The 26,747-nt window shown below is 31.9% G+C and overlaps 1 protein-coding gene across 2 annotated transcripts; it reads right to left on the bottom strand.

The window, feature by feature from the left end:
* Positions 1-302: 302 nt before the first annotated feature.
* Dcx-emap (Doublecortin-domain-containing echinoderm-microtubule-associated protein) lies at positions 303-24,604 on the bottom strand. 2 transcript variants are annotated; one of them, XM_026645802.2, is made up of 20 exons: positions 24,259-24,604; positions 22,760-23,212; positions 10,253-10,438; positions 9,427-9,543; positions 9,027-9,157; positions 8,233-8,357; positions 8,015-8,153; positions 7,181-7,330; positions 6,729-6,900; positions 5,952-6,047; positions 4,636-4,773; positions 4,376-4,507; positions 4,172-4,300; positions 3,891-4,019; positions 3,683-3,811; positions 3,170-3,332; positions 2,905-3,087; positions 2,072-2,167; positions 1,877-1,991; positions 303-1,386 (listed from the first exon to the last, which is right to left on the bottom strand). In XM_026645802.2, exons 1-20 carry the CDS (start codon positions 24,292-24,294, stop codon positions 1,233-1,235), a joined length of 2,973 nt encoding a protein of 990 aa, XP_026501587.2. In that variant the 5' UTR covers positions 24,295-24,604; the 3' UTR covers positions 303-1,232. The 2 variants fall into 2 exon arrangements, with proteins under 2 accessions (XP_026501587.2, XP_026501586.2); XM_026645801.2 differs by lacking the exon at positions 24,259-24,604 and having other exon boundaries at positions 22,760-23,267.
* Between the last annotated feature and the right edge of the window lie 2,143 nt (positions 24,605-26,747).

The raw sequence follows: 26,747 nt of genomic DNA, 5'->3' as shown, positions 1-26,747 counted from the left end.
ATGATAATTGCATTGTTATTGATAGGCCTAATAATAAATAAATACTTTGCCTAGTAGTCAGAGATTTACTCGCTGTTGTTTAATATTTTATTAACTTATATTGTTATGTATATTTTATTCACTTTACAGACTTTAATTGTGAGCGATTTGCATAAATAAAACACAAACATGTGTAGAGTAATTACTTTAATAGAATCAACAGTATGAAAAACAATAATAATACGTCAAATACATAATTTATTTCATGATTAAGAACAGTTTCATATAGATAACATCATAATAGATAAAAAACAATACGTGATAAATATATTTTAACAAATATTTTCGAAAAGAAATAATGCCTTTATATCTCTTTCGGACTTTACGTACAAAAAATGTAACTCGTGATTTATTGTGACCGTAGAAAACACTTAATATAATGTGTATATTAGTCGGTTCAAATTGAACTTGACCTTTTTACAGATGAAAGTGGCCCGCCACAAACATTTGCTGTATAAAATAATTGTGCAAACGTGTAAACAGTATCAAATCCCTTTTATGAGAAGTTTATAATCGAAATTGTGCCTCTATCATATTACATACTAATCGACTTTATTGGAAATTCATTTATATTATTTAATATAACATTATTTAATTTTAAATTGTTAATAAGCCTATATTTTAGAGCCAATCGTTGATTAATATTAGAAGTCATAGGTACTTAAATTTTGACAAAACATTATTTATTTATTTCAAATATATACTCGAACCTCTAATAGCTACGAAGTTTTGTTCATGACAAAAATGTCTTAAATATCTAAAAGCCAATTATTTTGAATAAATTCTATGTGTTAATTTCGATGCATGATTTGATTTTTTATTCATGCATTTTAAAATGGCAGTGTGTGATATGACGCAAAATATATTTCATAATATTTTTTCTTTTAGTTGTAACGACTCTGTAGTCGTAGTTAATATTTTTCTGTATTTTTTTTTCTATTTAATCAAAGTAATTATTCCTTCATTCGTTAAATATGAAATGACAAAATACGTCGTTCATACATTCTCGTCAGTATCTCCTCATTGTATCATCAAATAGAAATATCCTCCAAAATCCACTATTCCGTTTAATTTAGCTCTTCGAAATTCAGAACTCGGAACGTAGGGTACATAGTCAGCGCAGGGGACGGTGGGGAGGGAGTAGGGGGCGCCACAACGACGGCCGGTGGTCGCAGCCCCGGCGCCGCTAGTTGCTAATCATCTACCAATTCCCATAGCATGAGAGAGGCGTCAGATCCACCAGAAGTTACCATGCAACGATCATTAAATAGAAATCGAGCAGAGTAAACTGATCCCGAGTAAACTTTTGCTTCATTGTACTCTGCCTTTGGACTTGCACATGGATACCTAAAAATATTTACATAATATCAATTCACGTGTTACTGTTTGAAGCGTGTAAGTTTGTTAAACAAGTAATGACAGGGTCAATGGGTATTATATGTTAAATACCACAGCTGGTGGCTTTTAGTGCCAGTGTTGATTTTTTTTATTTGTTTTTATGATATAGGTTGGCGGACGTGCAATTGGGCCACCTGATGATGAGTGATCACCATCCCCCATAAGCAATGGTGCTGTAAGAAATATTAACTATTCCTTACAGCGCCAATGCGCCACCAACCTTGGTAACTAAGATGTTATGTCCCTTGTGCCTGTAGTTACACTGGCTCACTTACGCTTCAAACTGGAACACAACAATACTGAGTACTGCTGTTTGGCGGTAGAATATATGATGAGTGAGTTGTACCTACCTAGACGAACTTGCACAAAGCACTACCACCAAGAAATAATGGACGAAGGAGTTTGATTTTATAAAATATAGATAAAAATGTTGTCTCACCTAAATAGGCGTAAATACCCATCAGAATCACCACTTATAAGAAGATCATGGGCAGAAGAACGACTAGCAGTTGTTATAAGTGATGTCATAGGATAAAAGCGGTTATTCCACATTCCTGTTTTGATAAAGTACACATTAAAAACATTTATACATTTTTTAAAAATAAAAATTGTTAAAGCTTTTTGGAACACTTACCCGACACTAAAAATCCAACTGTTGAATTATAAGTAAACCACTTTACGTCTTTCATTGCTATAGGACTTTTCTCTGGTGACAATGCTTTTATGTCCCCTGAAAATGAAATGTTAATGTTATATCCAATACATTATAGTTTAGGCATTGGAACAGTCAGTCAGGAATAGCTATTGTACATAATGTGACATCCTCATGATCGATTTCATTAACAACGGGAATGACCAACTGTGCAGGAGGTATTATAGTGCTCAAGTGAGTGTATAAATACTGATGAGGTTTTTATTTTCTTACTCTTATAATCCGGCAAGCAATTTAGATGAAAAGGCGGTCTGACATGATCGACGACAAAGAGAGTTGAGGTGCAAGAAAATCAAAATCAAAATATACTTCATTCAATTAAGCTTTTACTTGCAAGCACTTATGAATCGTCATTTAACAAGCTATGTTAAGTGAAGCTACCATCGGTTCGGAATTCAGATTCAGATTCCACCGAGAAGAACCGGCAAGAAACTCAGTAGTACTCTTTTTTAGAATATAAAAATACAAAGTCATGTTATATACATATGTATATAATTGTATTTGACTAACATGACTTTGCATTATTATATGTTGATGTATAAACATCCAGCCTGGAAATAAGTAAGTATAAGATCAACGGTTTTACCGTCTTTTTCAATGCACGATAGTGTTAATACTGGCGGTGTTTTCAAACTCTTAGGTACTGAGAATTTTATTGGCTTGATCTGGTTTGAACACAAGACTCCCGAATTTGCAGCCTTGAAAACTGCTACTACGGGAATATATATAATTATATAAAAATATTGTATACTCACAGAATGACAGATCATAATCAGCAGTAACAGTTTGCAAATAGCTTCCATCGAGACTCCAATCTAGTTGGACCAGTGGTTGTGCACCCCGAATCTTATTCGATTTCTTATAAGAAAAACCATCACGTGATACACGAAATAAGTAGATGCTTCCATTTTGTGATCCAATAGCAAGTAAATCGCCAGCTAGAAAATAAATAAAAAAATAGCAGTTTTGGAAAAAGTTTACTATAAATTCATTATTTCATTAATTCATTTAGAATTTTACCTGAATTATATTGCAAACAATTTAAGGGTGAGCCGCATACTCTTAAAGTAGCAACGTGAGCACCAGCTTCGGCATTTAATATTACTAAATGCCCCTCTGTACTACCTGCAGCTAGAGCGCCACCTCCAGGATGCCACGCTAAGGATACGCATTCATATCCAACCTATACAAAATTTATATAATATAAATAGGATTGAGAAGCAGTATATTAGTAGTACAATGAAAATCTCTTACTTTACTGGGTTAAAAAAATAACCCAGTAGTTGCTTTAAGCTATTCCGGATGAGTACAACGAAGACTTGTCCGTGCTTAATTTTTGTTAATAATATATAATTAATTTAATATAATTAATAAAAAAATTATCATTATAAATAGAAGAAAAAAACCGTGAGTAAATATGCATGCAGTTGATAAAACTAATTATTATTCAAAGTAATGTATGGGCTATTATTTTATACCCAGTATATGAGAAGAAACGTACCTAAATTTAATGTACTTTTTTATGTTACTTACCTGCGTAGCAAAGATTAATTTATGACCTTTCCAAAGAGCGATGTTTTTATCATGACCAGCAGTGGCAAACATTTCGTCATCGGGATGAACAGCTACTCCCATTAGATGCTTATGATGCCCAAATATTACCTATGAAATTATGATAATTTATTTTCACTGGCTATTGACCCCAAAAGTAATGGGTGTCTTTTTACATTTTATTACATACTTGATTGAATCGTCGCTGTAAGGAACCTTCCATTATATTATTCTTAGTTGTACCAATGTATAAATTACCGTCGTTTCTGCCAGGTCTCTGTGGATAAATACTGCGAATTCCACCTGCTGATTCAGGTAACTGAAATAATATAAACAGTTTTTGTTATTGACTTAACAATTTTAAGTAAATAAGAATTAAATAACTTTTTCTAGAAAGTTGTAATATATTCGAAATATTTTTGGTATAAAATCTGATGAATTAAAAAAAATGGTTTTAGTAACATAATTTACCTTTGTTTCCGTTATCCTTTTATAATTTTGCAAAGAATCCCAAGCTGCAATTTTTCTGTCCTTTTCTCCGCCCGATATTAAAGTGCCTTCTGATAGCATCACTAGCGAACTAATGCCTTTTATATGTGCCTTAAAGGAAATGTATTATATTAAGAATTTCTCTAAAAATTGATAATAAATTTATAAATTTTAGATGTTTAATACCTCGAACTCCATCCGAACGAAATACGCTCCATCACTATCAACGCTATAAATAGTTATAAATCCGTCGCTGTCAGCAGTCACTACATCACCGTCTTGTTCAAATTGTAAAGCTGTTACTTGTGTGCGAGCAGGCTGAGAAAATGAATCGATAAATTAAAACCGATACAAAGTAAATACACATTACTTTATTATTAATGCACGACATTAAACTTTATATGTTAATGTGAATGCAGTGATTAAATTTGAGTAGGTATATGTACCGGTTTTATAATGTCTGTTCGTTCAAAAAATCCATCTTTTCGCCTGTTCCAAAACGCAAGATGTCCTTTACCATGTGTAATCAGCAAATTGTCATCGAGAGGATGAAATGCGGCTCCAGTCAGTTCCTCTTGTAGGGTCTGAAACATAAATTAAATTAAGTAAGGGACATAGATTGATACTTATCATAATTTTACTTATACTTAATATCTCTCTTAATAAAAACAATTTTAACATACAGTCATAGACATATTATTTGAAATAAAAATCTTAATAACGTATTTAGAATAAATGTTGTATAAAGAGAGGTCGACTTATTATTATTTTTTGTAAATCATTTATTCATATGATAAATAATATGACGATAATCATAGCATTTATAAAATAGAAACATATAACTTCAGACTGTGTTTTAAATACATATCAAAGGTTTGTGTCAATCTCAACTTCCACCGTTTTCTTTTGTTGCTAAGCAATAATTCTATGTAAACTCAGATATTTTATTTGTTAAACGAATTTGAGTTATACTTGCATGAACATAGAAACTAAAATTGAATTTTGTAAGGAAATGTTTTCGTAGCGCTCATGTAGTTCCCCTACTTCACGTAGCGGCATCGTAGCGAACGTCGTAGTGGGCGTGTCATTTATAGGTATACTGAGCTCCGGAACTTATGTATGACAAAGGCTATAAAACTAAAATGTCCTTTTGTTTTCGCAGTAAATTATAGTGGGGTTTTGCAGTCAATTTTAAAACTTTCATATATTTGCATTTTTCTAAAAATTTGGAAGAATAGACTTTTAACATAACTTTCCTACAACTAATACTATGTTTAATATTCTTATCTCATGAACTACTTCGCACAGTACCAAAACGAATACATTTATTGAATTTTAAACCTTATGTTGACCTTACCCTAACCTTATGTACCGATAACCTAAGAGCCTTTTGGACGCTTTAAATTTTCGCAATACATATTATATGTATAATATCAGCCTTAAGCACTACGAGCTCCCGAATGTAAGTAGTATTTTGACGATCTCCCCTCTTTCCGAATGATTTTTTAGAGACCACCTGGCCTCGCCTCACTGATGTACCGAAATTATTCCGCGGAAAAATCAAACATATAAAGTATAAAGATATATTGTATAAAGATTTAAGTTGAATTTTAAAAAAAAAGAACTATGTTATCCGAAGCGCACTTGCATAATATAGGATAACCTAGTAGGTTTTATTAGATTTCAGTATCAATTGAACAAAATGTTTTATGAGTACAATAAAATTATTTATATTTCAGGCATTTCACGTAAGCGAACTTACCGCAACTTTGCCAAGTAAGTGTCCCCATTGCCACTGCCAAACCGATAAAATACTTTCACGGCCAGCGTCTACAGCTAACACGTAGCTACCACCATTCTGAAAAAAAATAGTATTATTATTAGCGGAAAGATTAGGAAAAACAATAATTACCCGTTGCATTTTTAGAAACCCACAATTTTGGTTTTTTTTTTTCGTTCTGTTATGTTTTATTCAAGTACAAACAATATTTAAGTAGAACAATTAAATTAAAAACTTCACTACAAATAAGAAAATAAAGTCATAATACTTTATTTTTTTAATTATCATCATTTTAGTTTATGGAATTTACATATTTATAAAAAAATGTGAACATCACTCTGCAGATTTGAAATAACAAAGTCGTCGCAAAACGCCTGAAAGACGTGAAACATCCAAATTGAAAGAATTTATAATTAAAAGTATTAAAAAATATGGAGTAAAATAAAAACTTAGAATCTCGTTTATACAATAAACAAATTTTCTTATTATTATAATAATATAAGTATACCAACGAACTAAGTAAGTAGTACGAGGAAGTAGAGAGCGAGTGCGTCGCACTTGATTGATGGCTAAAGAGGTGTCATGTCGTTTCGCGTCATGACAGTCGGCTTTATGCTTTGGCGCACCAATAGATTTTTATGTCAATCAATGAATCAAAATTGGCGGAAACACTCATAGTATTCATAAATACTCACATTTAAGTAACTAAACTGTAGAATAATCGTGATGTTTATCAGCTAGATTACAATAGTAACTCACCAATTGCGAGAACGCCACAGCTGACACGCCAGCCTCGAACTCCGCCATACCGAACACGTGGAGTGTCTGCAGCGTGTCCGTGCTCCAGATTCGCACGTGGGCTTGAGCACGCCGACCGCGACCTGCACGCTGTCCGCTCGCTACTAACTCCCGCGAGGGATGAAGTTCCATACTACAGATTGAAATTTAAATATTTAAAATCATAAAATATATTATTAAATAATTTATCCGGACAGTCCATAAACTATAAACTAATATCATCTATACATCTAACTAATATCATAATCATGAATATTATTTTAAATAGTGATTACATGGAAGATAAAAATTAAGATAATATATTATTCCAATGTTTGCCGTTAATACATTTACATTAAGTATTATGACGATTATATAAAATATTTAAACAATATTTTAAATTCCGTTTAAACTATTTATACCCAAGTCCTTACCATTGAATATCTTCCGTATGTCCAATGTAGTGTCGCTGAGATTCTTCGTCTCGGTCGTACATAACTGCAACCGCGGCGACGTAGTACAACAGTTCTCCGGTCGGTAAAACCCATAAATTGCGCCGAGAATCTGCCCCGCGGTAGCCGTACCTATTATGAATAATTAATTCCTTTTAGATAGACTTAGTTCATATTGCTTATTAAAAAAAATAATATAACAGTGTTGCTTAACTTATGACATACTATTTTGAGTTATACTAATATTATGAAGAGTTAAGATTTTGTGGTTATTGTACCACCAATTTCTTTCATTTAGAAAGAAAGTCATAGTTTCAGGACGGACTTAATATTTTTTTAAGGTATAGATTGTTATGTATTTAATGTAGCGCAGGGGTTTTCTCAAATTTCTAAATAGTTACACCATCAACTTTTTTTTTTATGATATCGGTAGGTGGACGAGCAAATAGGTCACCTGATGGTAAGTGGTCCTTACCGCTCATAGACAAAGGCGCTGTAAGAAATATTAACCATTCCTTACATCACCAATGCTCCACCAACCTCGGGAACTGAGATGTTATGTCCCTTGTGCCTGTAGTTACTTATCACTAAACACTTAAAATTAACAAATGATATCGGTAACATTCAAAGTGATACGTTTTTAAAGGTGAAAACATGTATGTAATATGTACGTAACATTACTTTATTCGAATATACTAATAGTCATTTTAGTACCGTTATTCTGTGTCATGTCTGTCTGTTTCATGTTATTTGCTAGACGAGTTTGTGCGAGACAGCGTTGGAAAAAATCACCATTATCATATTAATTATACTTACACCCATTCGAGTTGCATTTTCTTTTCTGGGGGCGTATTGTCGATCGGCGCATGATGGATAGGCGGATAGAATGTCCTTCGTAATCCGCGAATCGTCACCCTGATGGGTTCCTCTTTCAGTACTTCTAAAAGGGTGTAATCTGAAGACGTAATTTTACATCATAGATATTTACATAATATATGTAACAATATATTTAAGTGTTATATGAAAACAAATACCTGAGTTACGGATAATTTCTCCCTCTGGGGCATAAAGGACTCTTGGACGGCTTTTGCTCCTCGCACGCCGTCCTCTTGTGTCGTCAGATACTGGCACTGCAGCTACATTTCCTCTTGAACGTGATCTAGGGTAAACCAAAATATGTTTTAGGCAATCATTTTAAATATTGTAATCTCTTTAAGATTTTTATATCGTCTCGTTAAACTTACTGGTAGCAAAACGACTAGTTTGTTATTCCGTTCAAAAAATCAAAATCAAAATCAAAAAATATTTTATTCAAGTAGGTAAGTTTTACAAGTCATTTAACAAACTATTTAAAGTAAAGCTACCACCGGTTCGGAATGTAGATTCTACGGAGAAGAACCGGCAAGAAACTCAGTAGTTACTCTTTTTCAACATCTAAAAATACAGTCATGTTAGTTAAATACAAATATATATGTATGTCATGTCTCCTGCCTGGAAGTCCACAAGCATTAACTCCACGCTTTTTTATCATCAATATAATCTTGTATCGAATAATGTCATTGCACTCTATCGTTATTTGTGCAGTAATTATATTAATACATTGCGTATACCAATACTTAATTATGTATTTAATATCGGTTTTAATATATTAAATTGTTCGAATTTTTTACAAAAAAAAATAAAAATTATAAAAGAGATTTATTTAAAAAAAAGTACATACGAAAATGATTTGTAAATTGTTATTATAATCAAAATAATTTTCATTTCACGAAATTCCACAATTACAAACAATAGCATCTATTTAATTTTAATATAATTTAATAAATACCTTCGTATCGGAGATTCTATTGGCAGTGGAGCACTTATTCCCGGACTTAGAGCCGATGGTACTATTGCTGTACCTAAATAAAATGTCTCTACGTCGGCGAATTCATTGCGTAGCTGAGAAAAACTCCTAACCTGGTTAACAAAAAATACGCCGGATAAAATAACTTTACTTAACAATATTTTTGAAATAAACTCTGCACAGTCTTCAAGCGCCATATAAGCACCACGGATGTGGTTGACTTATCAGCCTAGAGGGGACGCCCTATACTAAATCTAGGCTAGGTCCTACCGCTAATTGAAAATAATTCATCCAAATTATTATAAAATAGATCAATTACATGCCAATTTCAAATTTATTATGGTAAGAGCTTCACGACTGCACAAACGCTGCATTTCATTACCTCTTGTCCAGTAATTGTGTACATTCGTTTTGCTCCGCTCATTTTCAAAACTTGCCCTAAATCTTCTAAAACTTCTTCAAATGGTTGTGTCGTGCGAAGATTGAGCAAAACACGACACTAAAAAAAATATGTAATTAATTCACACCATTAATCCGTACGGAATTGTTTCATTGCGGAACGAAGTTATAATAATAGCTTTCAATAGCCAAAAGACCTAAAGCCACGATATTTTTACAAACTCAAGGACTGGTTTATTGAAAATGTCTTATTAAAACACATACAGATTTCTAAGAAAACGATTCTGCAGCCACAGTTATTATGGCACTCGGTGGGCTACTGATAACGGTGTGTATTAAAAGAATAAAAGTGAAATTCAAATTTAATTGTTTCGTGCAACATTACGATTTAACGTGTCAGGCGATAAAGTATCCTTTGAATTGCTAATAAAATTTTACGAAGCAAACGACTAGTTTATTCAAATGAACTGTTTATTAAATAACGAACAATGAAAATTTACAAATGATCTGCATGTATTTTTAAAAATACAACATTTTTATCTTTTTAAATCATTCACGGTGTAATTTATAAGCAAAAGTATACGATAAAAGGTAGATACCATGTTTGAAACGGCCACAAAAATATGTTTAGTGTGACAAGTTTTCATTGTAAAAGATCGTTGTACATTCATACATGTAAACGTATAGAGGTTGTACGTATGTTGTGAACTTTATGTTTTACTATTAGTATCTAACTGTAAAATTTAGTTATGATATAATTAAATTAAAAAAAATTAACAATATTTCTAAAACTTATTAATTAATTTTACCTGAATAGAATGATCCATGTTATTTATGATCCGAATTACTCTTCCACTAGTAGACTTGCCACCACCAGGGGGTGGGGCATCAGATTCAGCGACGGATTGCTTTCGTGTACCAGCGCGGGACCAACCGCTCGTCCCAGTCGCCGTCCCGCCGTACCACATACCGTTTTTTTTCCCGTAACTGGCAGCCTGCATACATAACACGCATGTATAAACTATAATATAAATCATATAGGTTATTAATGGTATAAAAATAATACATTAATTGTAATAGGTTTTAAATAGAGTTGTCATAACTCATAAGTATATTGTTTATAACAATGAATTTTCTCTTTTTTAAATATTTATAAATGAAATAAGATAAGATGCCAATCTTTAAATTACAAGTTTTACGTTTCATTTTTGTATTCTTTTTTAATTTTATATTACAAAATTACTTGACAGATTATCTTTTCGAGATTTAATTAACTGTATTAATCATACCAAATAGACCCAAGTTGCGTCCCTGACACAATTTCGTATATTATGCTGACCGTGCAAGCAATACGAGGCTTAATTGTGAAATTTGCTAAGCGTAAAATATTATCTATCAAATATAAGTTATTTATAAACGACAAAAAATGTTCACGTCCATTTTCTATGAATTTTAAAAGTTACAAGACATTATCTTTATTGATAATCATTATAATAGTTTTGGGTTTTATTATTTAAAAATCATAAAAGTTTTAATTAAAATTAATTATTTATCTTAAATAAATTTTAAGCCAAATATTTAAGTTCAACTTCTTAATTTATAAGCATAATATTTAAATTTTTTAGGCATTCAAAGTCCGTCTATGGGCCGTCCGTCTATTCAACAATTTTATGGGTATTACACCAAGAATTTCGCTAACCTAGTCGAAGACGATGAATATTTTTTTTTTATTTCTTGTAAATACCACGGCTTTTAACCTAGTTTACTTATGATGGCCGATTTCATGCGAAGTATTACATTACTAGCGTGAAATAAATGCTAAGTTACCTGCGTCGCTAACGAAAGAATTTATAAAGAAAACATTGTATGATTAATGTTGTTTTGCATTTATTTCTTAAGAACTTTTTATTGTTTCTCTACACATTTACATCGATAAGAAGGAGCTTTGATATTTTTAAAGAAATGTTATCAATTTATTTTTATATATGGAGTTTTTAAACAAATGTAACTTACCATATTATCTGTGATATGCAAATTGACTGCGCTTTTAGCGTAGTACCGAATTCTTATTCGCGATATTTTGCAAAATTCAACCGACTTGAGCAACTGACGAGTAACCACTGACGATGGTAAACAATACCGCCACGATAACGGTCAAATTATGCTGACGTCCTTGGCCGATGGTACTGACCGTTCGCCAAGGACAACTCTTATCGTCGTATGCGTGTAATTAGAACATACAATCACTGCGGCCTTCGGAGCCCTTCGCATTCAGCGTTACTAAGATTTAGGTAACTAAGGAAAATTTCTTGTGAAATGTTGATTTTCGACTTATTCACGTGTAAACGAAGAGAAAATTTGTCGCGGACGAGGTCACGTCAGAAATTGCTGCATAGCAAGTGAACCGCGCGCTGCGGTGTTTTGTGGGTTTAAGTCGAATGAAAATGTTTTTGATTTGTCTTTCTGTAATGATTTCTTTGTATTGCATTATAGTGACGTAGGCAAAAGTTGTATTAGCGAGCGTTATCGAAAATGCTAATTTGAAATTTCTATACGTAGGTAAATTCGTTTTAATCAAATGAATTGTTTTTATTTATATTTCTCAGAACACCTCGTTATTAAAACATATAAATATTACAATTCAGATTCAACAAAACACACGCAAGTATTTAAATATGCGTAAAGAAACATTAGATTATGATAAAACAAAACAAGCATGTAAAATATTCGTTAATTACTTTGGTAATTAAGCGTGGAATATTTATATTTATTGTTTTAGTAATATAGGCTTTATATATTATGGGTAATATTTTTTAAATATTGTATTTCTTTCCACCATTGTGAGAAATAGATTTATAAAACCTCCTTCGTCAAAAGTACAGTACCAACTTTTGACGAAGGAGGTTTTAAAATTTCAAAATTAAATGACATGCATATTAACTGTAATACGTTTATCGCTCCAGTGTATAAAGTCTCGTGTTTAAAATTCCAATTTCAAACTTCGAAAATTCGATGAAAAGATAAAAAATAGTTTTTATTCTGATGTAAACTAAACATACTTTGATCGTACACTTACACAACAACGATAAATACATAATAGTCGACTATGCTTTTGTGTGTAGGTGTTGGTATGTAATAAATACCTACTGTTGTCGTTTTTGTTGCGTATTTTAACCAATGTTTCGTATTTAATTACACTATTTAGATGAAAATATTGCTGTTCGCATGCGAAATATTTCTTTCTACGGTATACCGGAACAAAGGGAATTAGTATGATTTTAACTAGATGTTTTACTGACAAATGAATAAAATACTGTAAGATCTCGTGTAAACTGTTATTATAAAACCATTAATTTAAATATTTCTGATGTGCAATTCTACGACATCCAATATCGCAAGGGCTTTATAACATCTGCTCGTAACAGAAAAAAACTATCGCGCAGAAAGGGAAATATTATAAGCTGAATTATATTCAGCGAAGAAAATATCATTATGACAATTCTATCGTAAATATGATTGATCTATTTTTTGTGTTAATAAAATCGACTAGTCAGTATACTCACAGGAGGCTCTGGTGTGTAAACTGGCAGTGATATGACAGTGAAAGGAAATTCCTCGTCGCTGTCCAGCATCGAGCTAGCTGGCGAGCACCAGCGGCTTCGGCGCGGGCGCCACACTTTTGTGTCTTACTTTTCTATTTGTGTTATTTAAATGTTTAATATAAAGCCCAGTTCACACTTTTATTAGACTCTTGAGATGCAAGTTCAAAAGCTGCTAAGGTTTTATTGCACTTTAATTTTTTTAAGGTTTAATTTCTGTTTATTACTAAGTTATTTATTTATCGGTACAATTATATGAATATTTTCTAGAAAAAAAAACTGTGAATTAAGAAAGTGCGGTAAGTTCTTTGATTATGTTCATTGAATAAATGTATACTATTATATTATTTATCAATGAGAAGGCATAAACACGTTTGTTTAGTCTGTAAATGTCAGTTGCGTTCGTCACCTTTATTCAAGTTCAAGAACCCAAGTGCAGGTTTAGTTCACGAGTGGATTTACTTAGAAAAGTTTTTCTTAACATGTAAAGTCTTCATGTTTTAGTCTCGACTCTCTCGTAGGTATAAGACTGCAGACCAAGAACGTCTGGGATAAAATCCCAACATAAGGGTAAATAACAGTGTTATTGGATTTTTCTGGAAATTTTGATAATGCACTCGAACTTTCGAAGTTGACAGTGTTATAATCTCTCATTGGATAAAAAGGCGTAAGTTCTGCGTCCGAACTCATACCAGTCATGTGGATTTGACGTCCCATCGGATTTTGAGAATGAGATAATAAGCGTAGTTGAGTTTGCACACATACATCGCACGTATGTAATACAATAATGTCTCCTGCCTGTGGCTGTAATTAGTCTGAACATTTTTTATACATCACAGAATACTAAAGATACTGATAGTGATATTTTACGCTTGCTATTATGGTTTGCAAATCTCTATGTACTACGTTTAGTTTTACATCATACGGTTTGATAAGAGACTGATGATGATCTTCACATAAGTATTATAAATATAATTTATATAAATAATACCTAACCTATATATTTTTTATAAAAGCATAAAGTTAACTATTTAATATATATTTTTTAATCTTTATATATATTAATCTGTACGTGTGTATATAACTGAACTCGTCCTAAACGGCTGAACCGATTTGGATGATTGTTTTGTGTGCGTACTTAAGTACACACACAATTTTTTTGTGTGTGTACTTAAGTGGGTCCAAGGATGATGTAGATTGGACTCGGTAGATGGACATCGGAGTGTTATAAAAATTCATATTTTCCCGGACAAAGTCGAGACGGCCGGTTAAATGTATTTAACCACACAAAAGTGTCCAAAAACTTATCGCGACCGGTTAATAAATAACATTTATCGTTTTTCAGAATTAAGCAGCTGCTTTAACATAAAGTAGCTATGAAGGCGACTGTGATTGTTTACGCTTATACATATGCGGTAGTGACGTCGGTCCAGCCATCCGGTGCATCGCGGACATTTGCATACAAAGTGTAAACCTTACGATACTTGATTTGAACAGAAAATTACGGGTGCTCGCCGCTTGTTCTACCTTGGGGTCGCCTTGAGAGATTAACTGCGGCCGTGTAGATTTTATATTATCTAATAAATTTAAAATATAATCATATGTGTGATTATATTTGACCTACCGATAAATAGGTCACAATTTTTTTTTAAACAACTTGTATGTTGTTGAATCTCTAATTTCGTTTGATAGAATATATGGCTATTTTATGAGTAAACTATATAAAGTAGAAAATTATTCCGTATAAAAAATATTTTATTTATAATACGTGAGCGAGAGACTTAATAAGTAATTAACAGAAATTTCAAACATAAAATTAGTAGTACTGAGACACAACAACTGATAAGATACTTTTTTTTTGTCTTGGTTGGTGAAATGGTAAAAAATATATCTACTTTAATTTAACTATAAAATACATAATGTATGTATTAATACATATATTTAAAAAAAAAAAAATTAATTGAAATATGTCTTTACTAATATATATGCGAAAGTAACTGTGTCTGTCTGTCTGTTACGCCTTCATGACCCTACCACTTAACCGAATTTGATGAAATTTGCCATGGATACTTTTTATATATCTGTTTACCAACCTTTAAAATGCAAACGGGTGACTACATTTTTTATATAAACATTGTATAAATTTTCGGTACTTAGATATGCAACTTCTTCAAAAGGTAATTTACTGGATTGAGATTGACTGCCACGATACAATTAAATTAACTTATAGGAAAGTCTTTTAAACACATATTTATTTTTGTAGTTTTCATACCGCAGTAAAGATATAGGTAGACCAAGCTACGAGTAGTATTCGTAGCAGTGGGATACGTGCTCTTCCGTCTGTACTGTACTGTATAACTTGGCGGTAGAGCAGACCTGAGCAGGTATCACTCATCAGATATTCTTGGGAGCCAGAGCAACTATGGCTAAGTTTTTTTTAATTTCTTACGAGAAGCTATTTGTGGATAGGGCTTTGTGCGTGTGTCCAAGACCGTCTGTGTGAGTACCATGTCAGATATTTTTGCCCAACAGCAATAGTTTGTATAAAAATTATAGACTGTTTTTGTTTTGTTATTTATTTCTTAAATTTGTTTTTACCTCTTCAAATGACTCTGCTGTGCATGTATTTAATGTATATAATAACTTTTAATTTACCATTAGGGGATGGGCTAAGTATCCTTAACGCAGGTTATGTAAATAACCCATAAAGAATAAGTTTCACTCTTTTTAAAATGCCAAACCACATGTAAATAGAGTACTTAGCTAATAGTAATATTTAACAATAGTCATACTTATTTTGTAAACTCATATATATATATAAGCTTCTTTTTGTAATATTTACTTTTGCACCAATAAATTATTATTTGTGTTGTTGTTTTCCAGTTCGAAGGGTGAGTGAGGTTGTGTAGCTACGGGCACAAGTAATATAACATCTTAGTTTCCATGGTTGGTGGCGCATTGGCGATGTATTCTATATTTCTTACAGCGGCAATGGCTATGGGGCGGTGGTAACCAATCACCGTCAGGTGACACGTTTTCTCGTTAGGCTAACGATTATATGAAATTAAAAACACAGTTTTGATTGATTCTTTGGTAAACGAAAGTAGGCCCTAGATAACCCTATCTTTTATTGCTGCAGAACCCGAAAACTGATGTTTTTTTTGACTAGATTTGAAGGATTATACATATGTATGATATAGATAATACACACGTACTCGTAATAAATTAAATTAGACTGATAGTACGACTTTGTACTCATCTAGTCGTCATTTGTTTTTATTACCAAATATACATAGATTGTATTGGTATGTTTCGGTTTGCATAGTGAGACAGTATAAGTACATACACAAGGGACCTAAGCCAACTAACTATATTTAGCCTGAAATAATAGTTCATATATCTTACAGAACCAAGGTCTATAACCAATTACAACGAGGTAGGTCTTTTTTATATTTGCTAAATTGGCGGACGGGCAAAAGACCGCCTGATAGAATATGGTCACCACATGAAGAAATATTAACCAATACTTACATCGCAAATGCGCCACTAAACATGGAAACTAAGATGTTAGGTACCTTGTGCCTGTAGTTATACTGGCTCACTTACCTTTAACTCTGGAACGGAGCACAAAGTGTGTGCTGTTTGGCAATAATGTCTGATGTGACCAATACAGACGGGCCTACACAAAGCCCTATCACCAAGTAAGTCGTAAGAAATTAAAAAAAACCGAATACCCTCGACAACAATAGTATTAACTTTTTATTAATGCCTTTCGTCAATTTCATACGCATTCAACTCGCGACACGTAATATGTAACAAAGAAAATATATTTTTGCGATATATTTAACGTTATAAGGGCTTCTAGGGCTGTCGACGGTAAATATCGTATTTCACACGCGACGAATGTTTCACTCAAGTCACGTAACAACGTGTACTTTTTATGATATAATATTAAGAAAATATAATAACCATGAATGATATGCTTTCATATATTATTATATTGTTTGAATAATTAAAACTATTTTTAAAATATACGTGTAATAAATATAAGATATTTTATTTCTAAACTAAGTAGGTATGTTGTATTGAATTACATTGTAATATATTTTAAAATACAAATTACAGTATTATCGGTATTAAATAATTCACTCTGTGAATAAATATGTTTTTTATTTTATACGATAGTTACTTTTAGTTTTATTTTTTGGTGAGTGTATCGTGGTGTATTTAATTATGTAAATTGTTTATTAATTGTATATTAATATAATGAAATTACGTTGACTATGGGCTCGATAATATAACGAGTAAAAGTAATATTTATAATACGTTAAAATTTAGCACTGAGAAACCATAAAAGGATTAAGGTAAAAAAATATTTTATATTTGTTTGTTTAGAGTCCTACACAATCCGTGAATTTTATATGTTTTTATGGGTATCACTGTCACTATATCGGCACTTTCACTGGATATGTTTAATTGTATAATATATGTAAAAACGATTTCAGAGATACGTCGTTGTTGCAAGCCGCCATATAGGGTACTAGACCCAACTACAACAGCTGATGAATCCGCACCAACAAAACAAAGCTCTACTTACACATTACAAAACGACCTAACAGTTTCAAGTATAAGCTTAGAAGCAGCCTTTGCTGATGGAAATAGAGTACAAATTAAATGGATAATGATATGCGCATAGCACGGTTGGATTTCAACGACTATTTAGATTTGAATACCGCTTTGGCGCGGCAGGGGCTGGACGGCGACCAAGGTCACTCTCGGCTTATCCACGCAACCCTTAACCGAACATTATGGTACAAAGCCGATATATATCGAGACCCTACTACACAATTAAGACTTTTATGGGGGTCTCACGTGTTCAAAATATTAAGGAAAAGCTTTCGAGCGACACGCGACTCGATAAGCTAATTCAGGATTACGCATTTAAAATTATAAGTGAAATTAGGCGAAGGTTGGAACGAAGAACCTTGATCTCATTTCTTGAATTACTATTTATTAATTGATTATAGTATAGAATGTAATTGGTTTACCATACCATTATTCGCCTGACCAAATCCAGTTTATTATTGTGTGTCACTGCAGTGATTTATAACACTGCAAGCAAAATGATTTGGTAGACGTTCAAAACCTTCTATCAAACGTCAAATTCTTCTCGAGAATGCATTTACTGAAGGTTAGCTTTCCGCCACCATACCATCATTGTTAAATAATTGTTGTTTATGCATATGGTATTGATGGATGCGCCTTGCTTAACACGATACTTACCCAACGCTTACAACATTAACGACATTGACATATCGGAAGAACTACTCCCTGTCGTTGAAATAGGGTCATTACTTGGTTAAGGTTGATGGAGCCCTACATGCTATCTTACCTGACACACAGAGCGCATAATAAATTATTGTTATAAATTAAATGAACATTTATTCTCTTCTAGATTTAACAAAACGTAAATTACTGTATTCGTATTTAAATGATTAAATAACGTAACATTAATAATTAAAAAAAACTAAAAATGGTTTCGTTTATTCCGTAACGATCCGAAACGATAATTTATCGAACGATAATATATTAAAAATTTCAACATTTATAATTGTTACTTCAAATCGATTAGCAAATTACCAAAAGTGTAATTTTAATATTTTGTCAAAACAACGAATATACTTATGTATTTACGTAGATCATACAAACGATAAAGTCGATAGTTTAAACGTTCACAAACTTCCTTGTAATTTCGCAATATCATGCACTAGCCTTTAAACACTATCCGATGCTTGACCTATATCCCTAATTTCGACACCCGTCGATAGAATGGTCTATAGAAAAGTGCAACTTATGCATTTTCATGCGATCCTAACACGTAAGTATTGTTTTGTTTTTGAACTTGGATATATTTCTATTATAACTAATCGTAGGTATTTAATATTATTTATTAACGTTGTAGCATAGTGTATTTGTAGTTTATTTGAAATATTGAATGATGCATTTTTTTTATTCGTTTGGATGACATTGATTGTATTGTCAACAGCCAACAATATCAATTGACAGCCAAAACTTTTCGATTATAGACAACAAATGTAATAGCTCATTTTGTAAAAATGATCATTCAATCATTCAATCATAATTTTCTAATATCGTATTACAGGCGTAATACGATATTAGAAAATTAAAAGTCTAATAATGAACAAGAATCCGATTAAGATGATATTATCTGTTAAGTAATCAAAATTATTTTATCCAAGGTTGTGTGTGAGATCGTTTGAGGCGATAAGACCGCGTTTGTGGATCATTTTCTTTCTATATGGTGTTTGTCTGATATGATCTAGTTAGCAATATATGCTTTAATCGACATGTAATTAAACTTTAATAGTCTATGTGTTTACTTTTTAAGTTTTATACCAATTAAATATCAAAATCAATCTAGAAACACGTAAAGTCGTCTCTGAGTTTTCAATGTGAACTTTGCATAAGTATTTCCAATTCTATACATGTTGTGTTAGAATTTAAAATAATGTTTCAAATAAAAGATTTTGTGTAAGAGTATTATGATATTAATTTAAAGAAATAAATATAAAGTCGCTTCTCAATATTTTTATTCGACAATGTTTATGTATGTATGTACTCAAAAACATAAAATCTTTTTCCAGTTATTCTGACGTTCATACTGTTAACTCTCGAAACAGTCATATGCTTGTAGCTAATATTACCCTGTTAAACAGAGTTAATAATCGTTTTGTGGGACAATACGCTATTACAACAGGATACCTATAAACATTCTAATATATTGAATTGCAAACTTCTGAGAATCCTTAAGGAACGTTTGTGTGTCAAAGGATTACAAAACTAATAAATGTTCAGACGATTTCACACCTTGAGAAGGAAATGACTACTTCCAGGCTATTTCAAATATTTTTTTTTTATTGTTATGAAACATGCTTATGACGGACGATGGATGGCAAAAGATTTTTGATTCGATTCCTAATTTATAAAAAAGATGATTTTAGGAGGAAGGCTATAAGTTATTATATGCCTTCGCAAAATAACATTACGATACTAATAACAAGTGGATTCGTAACTTAAATGATAAAAAATATGGTAAACTGTATGAAAAATCATGTTTAACGTGGCAGGCAAAAATTCAATATGTTTTCGAAATGACTTTACAAAACTTCATGTGATCGTTAAGACGCCGCATTTTTGTGTTAGCGATATTTAATAGCTTATTAGGTCTAATAAATTCACATCGAATACTGATAAAAGTAATTTCACTAAGAGTTTAATATTGAAACGTGAATATCGAAAATGTTTGAATTTTTAGTGGATTTTTATTATAAAAGTCAATGAATGATATACGATCGAAAGACCGTTGATGAGTACAAAAAAAAGTTTAAATTGCTATTTCTTAAACAAACAAAACAAAATAAACAACACATTTTTTCTTCTTCGTTACGTAAAATAAACAAATTACCTAAAAATCTACTCGGAATTACTTCAAGTTACAAGATGCAAAGCATCATGTGCTACAAAGTGCTACGGTGCTACACAGTGCGTCACTTCTACGTCTACGACGTCCGTTGCTACGACGTGCTAGCAAAATATAGCTAATTTAATTTTGTATTATTATTTTTAAAGGTGTCATCTCATGCTCATTTATTTTATAATTCTGATATAAAAAAGTTGATAGACAGATAATTTATTTGTGCATATGTATGTCTTATTTATGTAAATAATTTTATATTAAAAAAAAAATGCTTATTTATACGATAACAGATTATATGTAGAGTTGTTTACAACAAAGATGAATGAGTTTTGAACGAAACTTAATTGCAATATCTGAAAAAATATTTGAAATGTTTGGTGTTATATCATTATTATAGTTTTTAATATTGATAGATCCTACAAAAAGCGTTGGTACATTGAAACAAAAACAAGTGACGAATACCTAGTTTTTCATTCTATTAAATAATATAATTATCAAAATTTGTGAGATAAATACGTATAAAGGGTTACACGTAAAGAAAACTATTTATGAATACGCTTTACCAGAATCAGATTAGGTTTATTTAAAGTTTATTATGATGAAACAGATTATAAGTATATAAATATTGCTCATCGTTACTATTAATTTGGTAGTAGGGCCAATGAAATATATAATGGGCATAAGCAAGTAAATATATAAAAACTTAGAAAGAATATAAGTAATTTTGGTAATTATTGTATGATGTAAGACTTGAAAGATTTCGCGATTGCGTGAATACGCCTTCACTCACTCAATGTAAAAACTACAAAAACCTAGAAAACAAACGACCTGCGGTGACCGCCCTCTCTGTTTACTTATTCATATATTCAAGCTTTCTTCGATAACGCTTATGACAGATTATAATTCTGCAGAGGTATAATTGAGCAAACGCCATTAGTTGCGTCGAAGATGTTAGTGTTATGAAGGAAAATGTACTGTGTTAGTCATTAATTTTAAAAGTCATATATAAACACTAAGCTCAGTTTTTCATTAATCTTTTTCTACCTAGAGGGAAAAATAAATCTACCGTTCTTACAAGTTCATAACCAATTTAATTAATTAATTATTTTAGGTCAAAACCGTCGGCAGACGTTGTATGCCGTGCACAAAACAAAACCTTCTTCGAAACGCACTGCATCTTCCGGTATCAGTTTTATGTATATTGATAATTTTTTTCACTTAGGTAATACGTTAAACGGTAACGGTAAACGTTTCATTTATTAATATATATTTATATATAGTATTTTATTACCCGAACTATGAATATTAATTTCATATTATGGACGTTGTTATCAAAAGCATTACTAATAAGACTTAGTATAGTAGGATTTCTTGTTGATAAAAAATCTTCAAGAAAATATTTCTTCAGTGGTTTTTTTTATAAATTACGTATAAAGTTATGCGTTGAACTGCCTTGGTGCATATTAAGTGCAAGGTGGTGCATTGCCCTCGGCTCGATGTCGTTGCCAAGTTTGCTCTATGTACCACGTAAACCGTTCAATTGTAAAGAATATTGCGTTCATAAACCCACGTTTAATTCTTATTGCCTTAACAGTATAATTCTTGACTTTTAGTTATTAAAATAATCTATAATACGATCAAAGAATTTTCTAAGTCGGCAACATCGAAACTAGTTTCACTTAAGCTACTTTAAATAACCAAACAGTCGGCATAATTGTTTGTATAATTTCCTGTTCCATGGAAATAATAGACTTATTGTTGGGCGGTATTCGTTAACAATTAGCGACTCGAGTAAAGTTTGGTGCGCAATCAAAATGCAAATGTCGGAGACGGTGCGTGGTTCTTATCCTGTGACCCACATCACAAGGACGCGGCCTCGCCAGGCTATAGCCATCGTTTACCTAAATACCATCTGTCAAAATTGTTAACATTGTACACTTTTATTAATTAACCGTGCACACTTATTTTAACCGAAACTTTAAGCTCTACTTCATGTGTCGTATATACATACTTAAACATATGTATGTAAATAATTTAGCATGAATTAAACAATTAAACGTAACCCATATTAAGGGTCACGCACATAAAGCTAATTATGTAGCAAAATGTATTTAATGCGTCTGTTATTAAAACAATTTGTTGTTTGCGATATAAGAAGCTGTGGCATCGGGAAATATTTAAGCGTTAATATTATATTATAAAATATATTAAAAAGTTACCTTAAAAGTCTTATACGAAGAAACGACATATGATGCTCCGTCCTCCAGTTCTTCAAGTCTATACTTCCTATCGCCATCCATTCCGAAGATGAATCTCGCTCCTCTAGGGAGTTCCAACCTCTCCGACAATCTATCGAGTAACGCGTCCATAGATACCAAATCCCTTCCCAATTTAAATCGAAACTCGACACCAGGATGGAATGGATCTCCATTTCTGTAAAAAGTGACCCTTCTCGCCTTCCAGTAGTTTAGGTTAGCATAGCGGCTCGTCGGTTCCGGTCTCACCGGACGAACCGTGGCTTCCGAACCTTCGGAGATGTCATCTTGTCTCTGAGGTGGTGATGCTGGACGGGAAGGACGCCATTCAGATGACTTTTCATCATCGGAAGGTGGTTGCTGGTCCTGTTCGGTCGTAGGTACTGGTTCTGGCGCCGGAGCCGGTTCTGCGGCAACCTGAGGACGGAGGTTTTGACGCGGTCTAGTTACTCGACGCGACATCACGCGGGACCTCTCGGCCGTCGACTGGACGCCTCGCGTTGCGCCTACTTCGTTTATCAACTGATAGATACTACGCATGTGATGGATACATTTCATTCATGAAAATTTATAATAATTATACCTACGTTGCTACTTTGCTCTATAACGCATAGTGTAGGAGCTTTAAATGTATATATGTATGTATATCAAAATCAAAATATTCTTTATTCAAGTAGTAGTCATAAAAATACTTGAATACAAGTACTGAATCGTCATGTTACAATTTAGAATTAAATGTGAAACATTTAATGTTATAATTAGCTTTTTAATCGTTAAATACCTAATAAATGTTTTTACTAATTTCTACATTTGACAATATTAATATATCATTTTCAAAACTACATTCAACGATTTATAGAAACATTAAATTATTTTAATAAAAAAACGTAAAGAAAATAAAACATTAACAATGAATTGGATAAAAAAAGGAACCCGACACAACATTAAAAAATTAAAGTCGTTTTAAAACTTATTCATGTTAATATTGATTTTATTTTGAGTTAAAATATATTCGGCTGGCGTTTATTCATTTAAGATCGACTAGATAAACATAACGAGTTCAGCCCTAGCCGCATGACTAAGTAACCGTAGTCACGATTTTCTTTAGAATTATTTAATTTCGACACTTAAGTAGTTTGTGAGTAATTTATGAACCATAAAAATAATATGATTCATTCGCATTTACAAAAAAAATATTTATCAAGAAAATTATTACAAATTAGTGTTACATTAACTTTTATAATTTCGTAAATTGTTAAAGAATTAAATAATGAAATCCTACTCTTTGAATAGCATAAACAAATGCGTATTTATAGATTATTCAAGTTTAAAAAAAATACAATTTTAGCAGCATAACAAAGCAAGTATTTAATTTATTTTAAAAAATAAAACTAGTTAGAATTAGAATTTAAAAGTAACCTAGTAAGTTACTTAATGCTTTTGGCAACTAAATGCTAACTTACCACAGCCGCAGACGCCATTGGTTCTTCAGAAGTCATGAACTACCTTTTGGAACACTGAGAACGTACTGATAATCACAGTTAATCACAAAGCTTAATATTACATCGAACGTATCAAAATAATCATCAGAACGTATAGTCGAGATTTGCCGCCAAAACAAAGCGTTCCCTATTCACGATCGCCCTACTTTGAAATTATTACTGATTTAACACTTATTGGCGTAAATCGTTGGCCCACTATGATACGGGCATTATTATTTTAATAAAATGTGTGTGAAAGGAGTTTGAACGGCATAGTCGTCCGGTTATGTTTTGAGAAAGGGATCGAGTGACTGTTCTGTGGTGGTAGCGAGGCGGGGTGGCGGCCACCGCCCCCGTGTACGTTCTAGCGGCGCGTGTGCTTTACAATAATGGATTTAATTGTTTTGTGCTCCTTTTTATATAACGATTTCATACACATTTTAGTTAATTATTATTAATGTATTAACTTTAATAACATGGAAGTACATATAAAAAAATATAATAAGAAGGTATGAAATACTGCAATGTTGATGGATTAATACTTTTTTTTAACCATTATGTCTAAAGAAGTTTACACATTTTTTTAAATATATAATTATTTATTATATATAATACTTTAATTTATAATATCGATAGGATACGGTCTTGCCGTTTTTGTAAACATTCTCGGTCAATTGGTCGTGAGTATGTATAGGGCTAGATTGTACTTTTAATTTCACGTGGCGTGCTCATATTTTTTACGTTAACTGTTATTTGGTAATTATTATATAATGTTTAATAATTTTAGGTAATTTATTGCACGTATTGAAATGTATAATTAACAATAGAGTAAATTTTAAGTAGTTTTATATAAAGATTGATAAAAAAATAATATTTACATACGAATTATCAAGAATTAAATAATAAATTCAAATTAATAACTTTAAATATTGTTAATAAAAATTGATAAAATAAAATTGATGAAGATAGTTCTCATATATTAATTACGAGTCAAATAGCATATAGTTTACAAACATATCACGAGATATTTTAAATTTATCATCAACGTGATAATATTAAGACAAATCATTTCGCCCATTGGACTCACTGCATCATTGGTCCAATGTCTAGTCTGCTCGGCTGCAAATCTTGAGGTCTTAGGTTAAAACTAAAATTATAAAAGAGTTTACTTGGTGGTAGGGCTTTGTGTAAGCCCGTCTGGGTAGGTACCACCCACTGATCAGATATTCTACCGCCAAACAGCAGTACTCAGTATCGTTGTGTTCCGGTTTGAAGGGTGAGTGAGTGTGACTACAGGCACAAGGGACATAACATCTTAGTTCCCAAGGTTGGTGGAGCATTGGTGATGTCAGGAATGGTTAATATTTCTTGCAACGCCATTGTCTATGGGCGGTGGTGACCACTTACCATCAGGTGGCCCATTTGATCGTCTGGCTAACGATAACATAAAAAAGAGTACCTCCATTTCTATTTAAGATTATATTTTTAATTGTAAGTCTCAATTCAGTCTTAACGAATTTATTAATAAATCTTAAACCATTCAAATTCGTTCAAATCATAATAATTTGTAAAAAAAAACCATAGTGTTCATCAAAGACATATCTTTGCTTACGATATATGTGAAAGAGGCTTTAACGAATAAAGCACGAGGGACACAGTTAGTAGTTACAATCTTATGACATTTTTTAGATTGATGTTTTGTAATTATATAATGAACTGTGCACTTTTTTATGTAATTTATAAATAAAATTGTATGACACAATGAAAAATAAGAAATTAATATTAATTCCGAAGTATGTCATACTTTGACTAATTTACGGTTATTATATACTATTTTAAAATGATTTCTTTGACAATATTAAATTGATTTATTCAGACGTTAAATTAATGTGATTTTCACGTTTCAACGAACACGCAAGGTGACTTGTTAGTTTCTTCGAATCGGCTTTGCATCTGTTTTAATATAAAAAAGTAGAGAGTTTGTATGTTCGAACGCGCTAGTCAGGCACTGCCTGTCAGATTTGAAAAACTCTTTTGGCGTTCATTTAAAAAATTATTCATATATTATTATTATAATATTGAAGACGGTGTTACCCACCATAATAATTATAGCAGTTGTAACTCCGTATGTGTAGGTGGTACCTATTAATTACATATTCTACCTCTAGACAGCAATACTTTATATTATTGTGTTCCAATTCAAAGGGTCACTGAACTAGTGTAACTACAGGTACAATATACATGATTAATATGTTAGTTCTAAAGATTGGTGGTGCATTGGCGATATAAGGTATGACTAATACTTCTTACAACAACAATGTTTATGGGTGCCAATCCCTTTCGTCCATTCGTGACTAAATTCATGACTCGTGAAAAAACAGTACCTATAATAAAGAATAGACGCGAGTCAAATCGCGAGACGTAACTATAAACAAATGTACAAATATTTATTCGAATTGTTATACAATAAT

This window comes from Vanessa tameamea, chromosome 8, assembly GCF_037043105.1.
Source record: "Vanessa tameamea isolate UH-Manoa-2023 chromosome 8, ilVanTame1 primary haplotype, whole genome shotgun sequence".
Lineage (NCBI taxonomy): Eukaryota > Metazoa > Arthropoda > Insecta > Lepidoptera > Nymphalidae > Vanessa > Vanessa tameamea.
Note: the sequence above shows the minus strand (reverse complement) of the source record. Positions and strands in the feature narration are given on the sequence as shown.

Bases quoted from the DNA above. Each gene is read 5' to 3' on its own strand.
- Dcx-emap (XM_026645801.2), bottom strand. From the start codon at position 23,257: ATGTCGCGTCGAGTAACTAGACCGCGTCAAAACCTCCGTCCTCAGGTT. The intron at 4,774-5,951 runs GTAAGTTCGCTT...TTTATGTTTCAG, and splicing joins ACTTACTTGGCAAAGTTGCG to ACCCTACAAGAGGAACTGAC. The intron at 4,020-4,171 runs GTAAATTATGTT...ATATTATTTCAG, and splicing joins AAAGGATAACGGAAACAAAG to TTACCTGAATCAGCAGGTGG.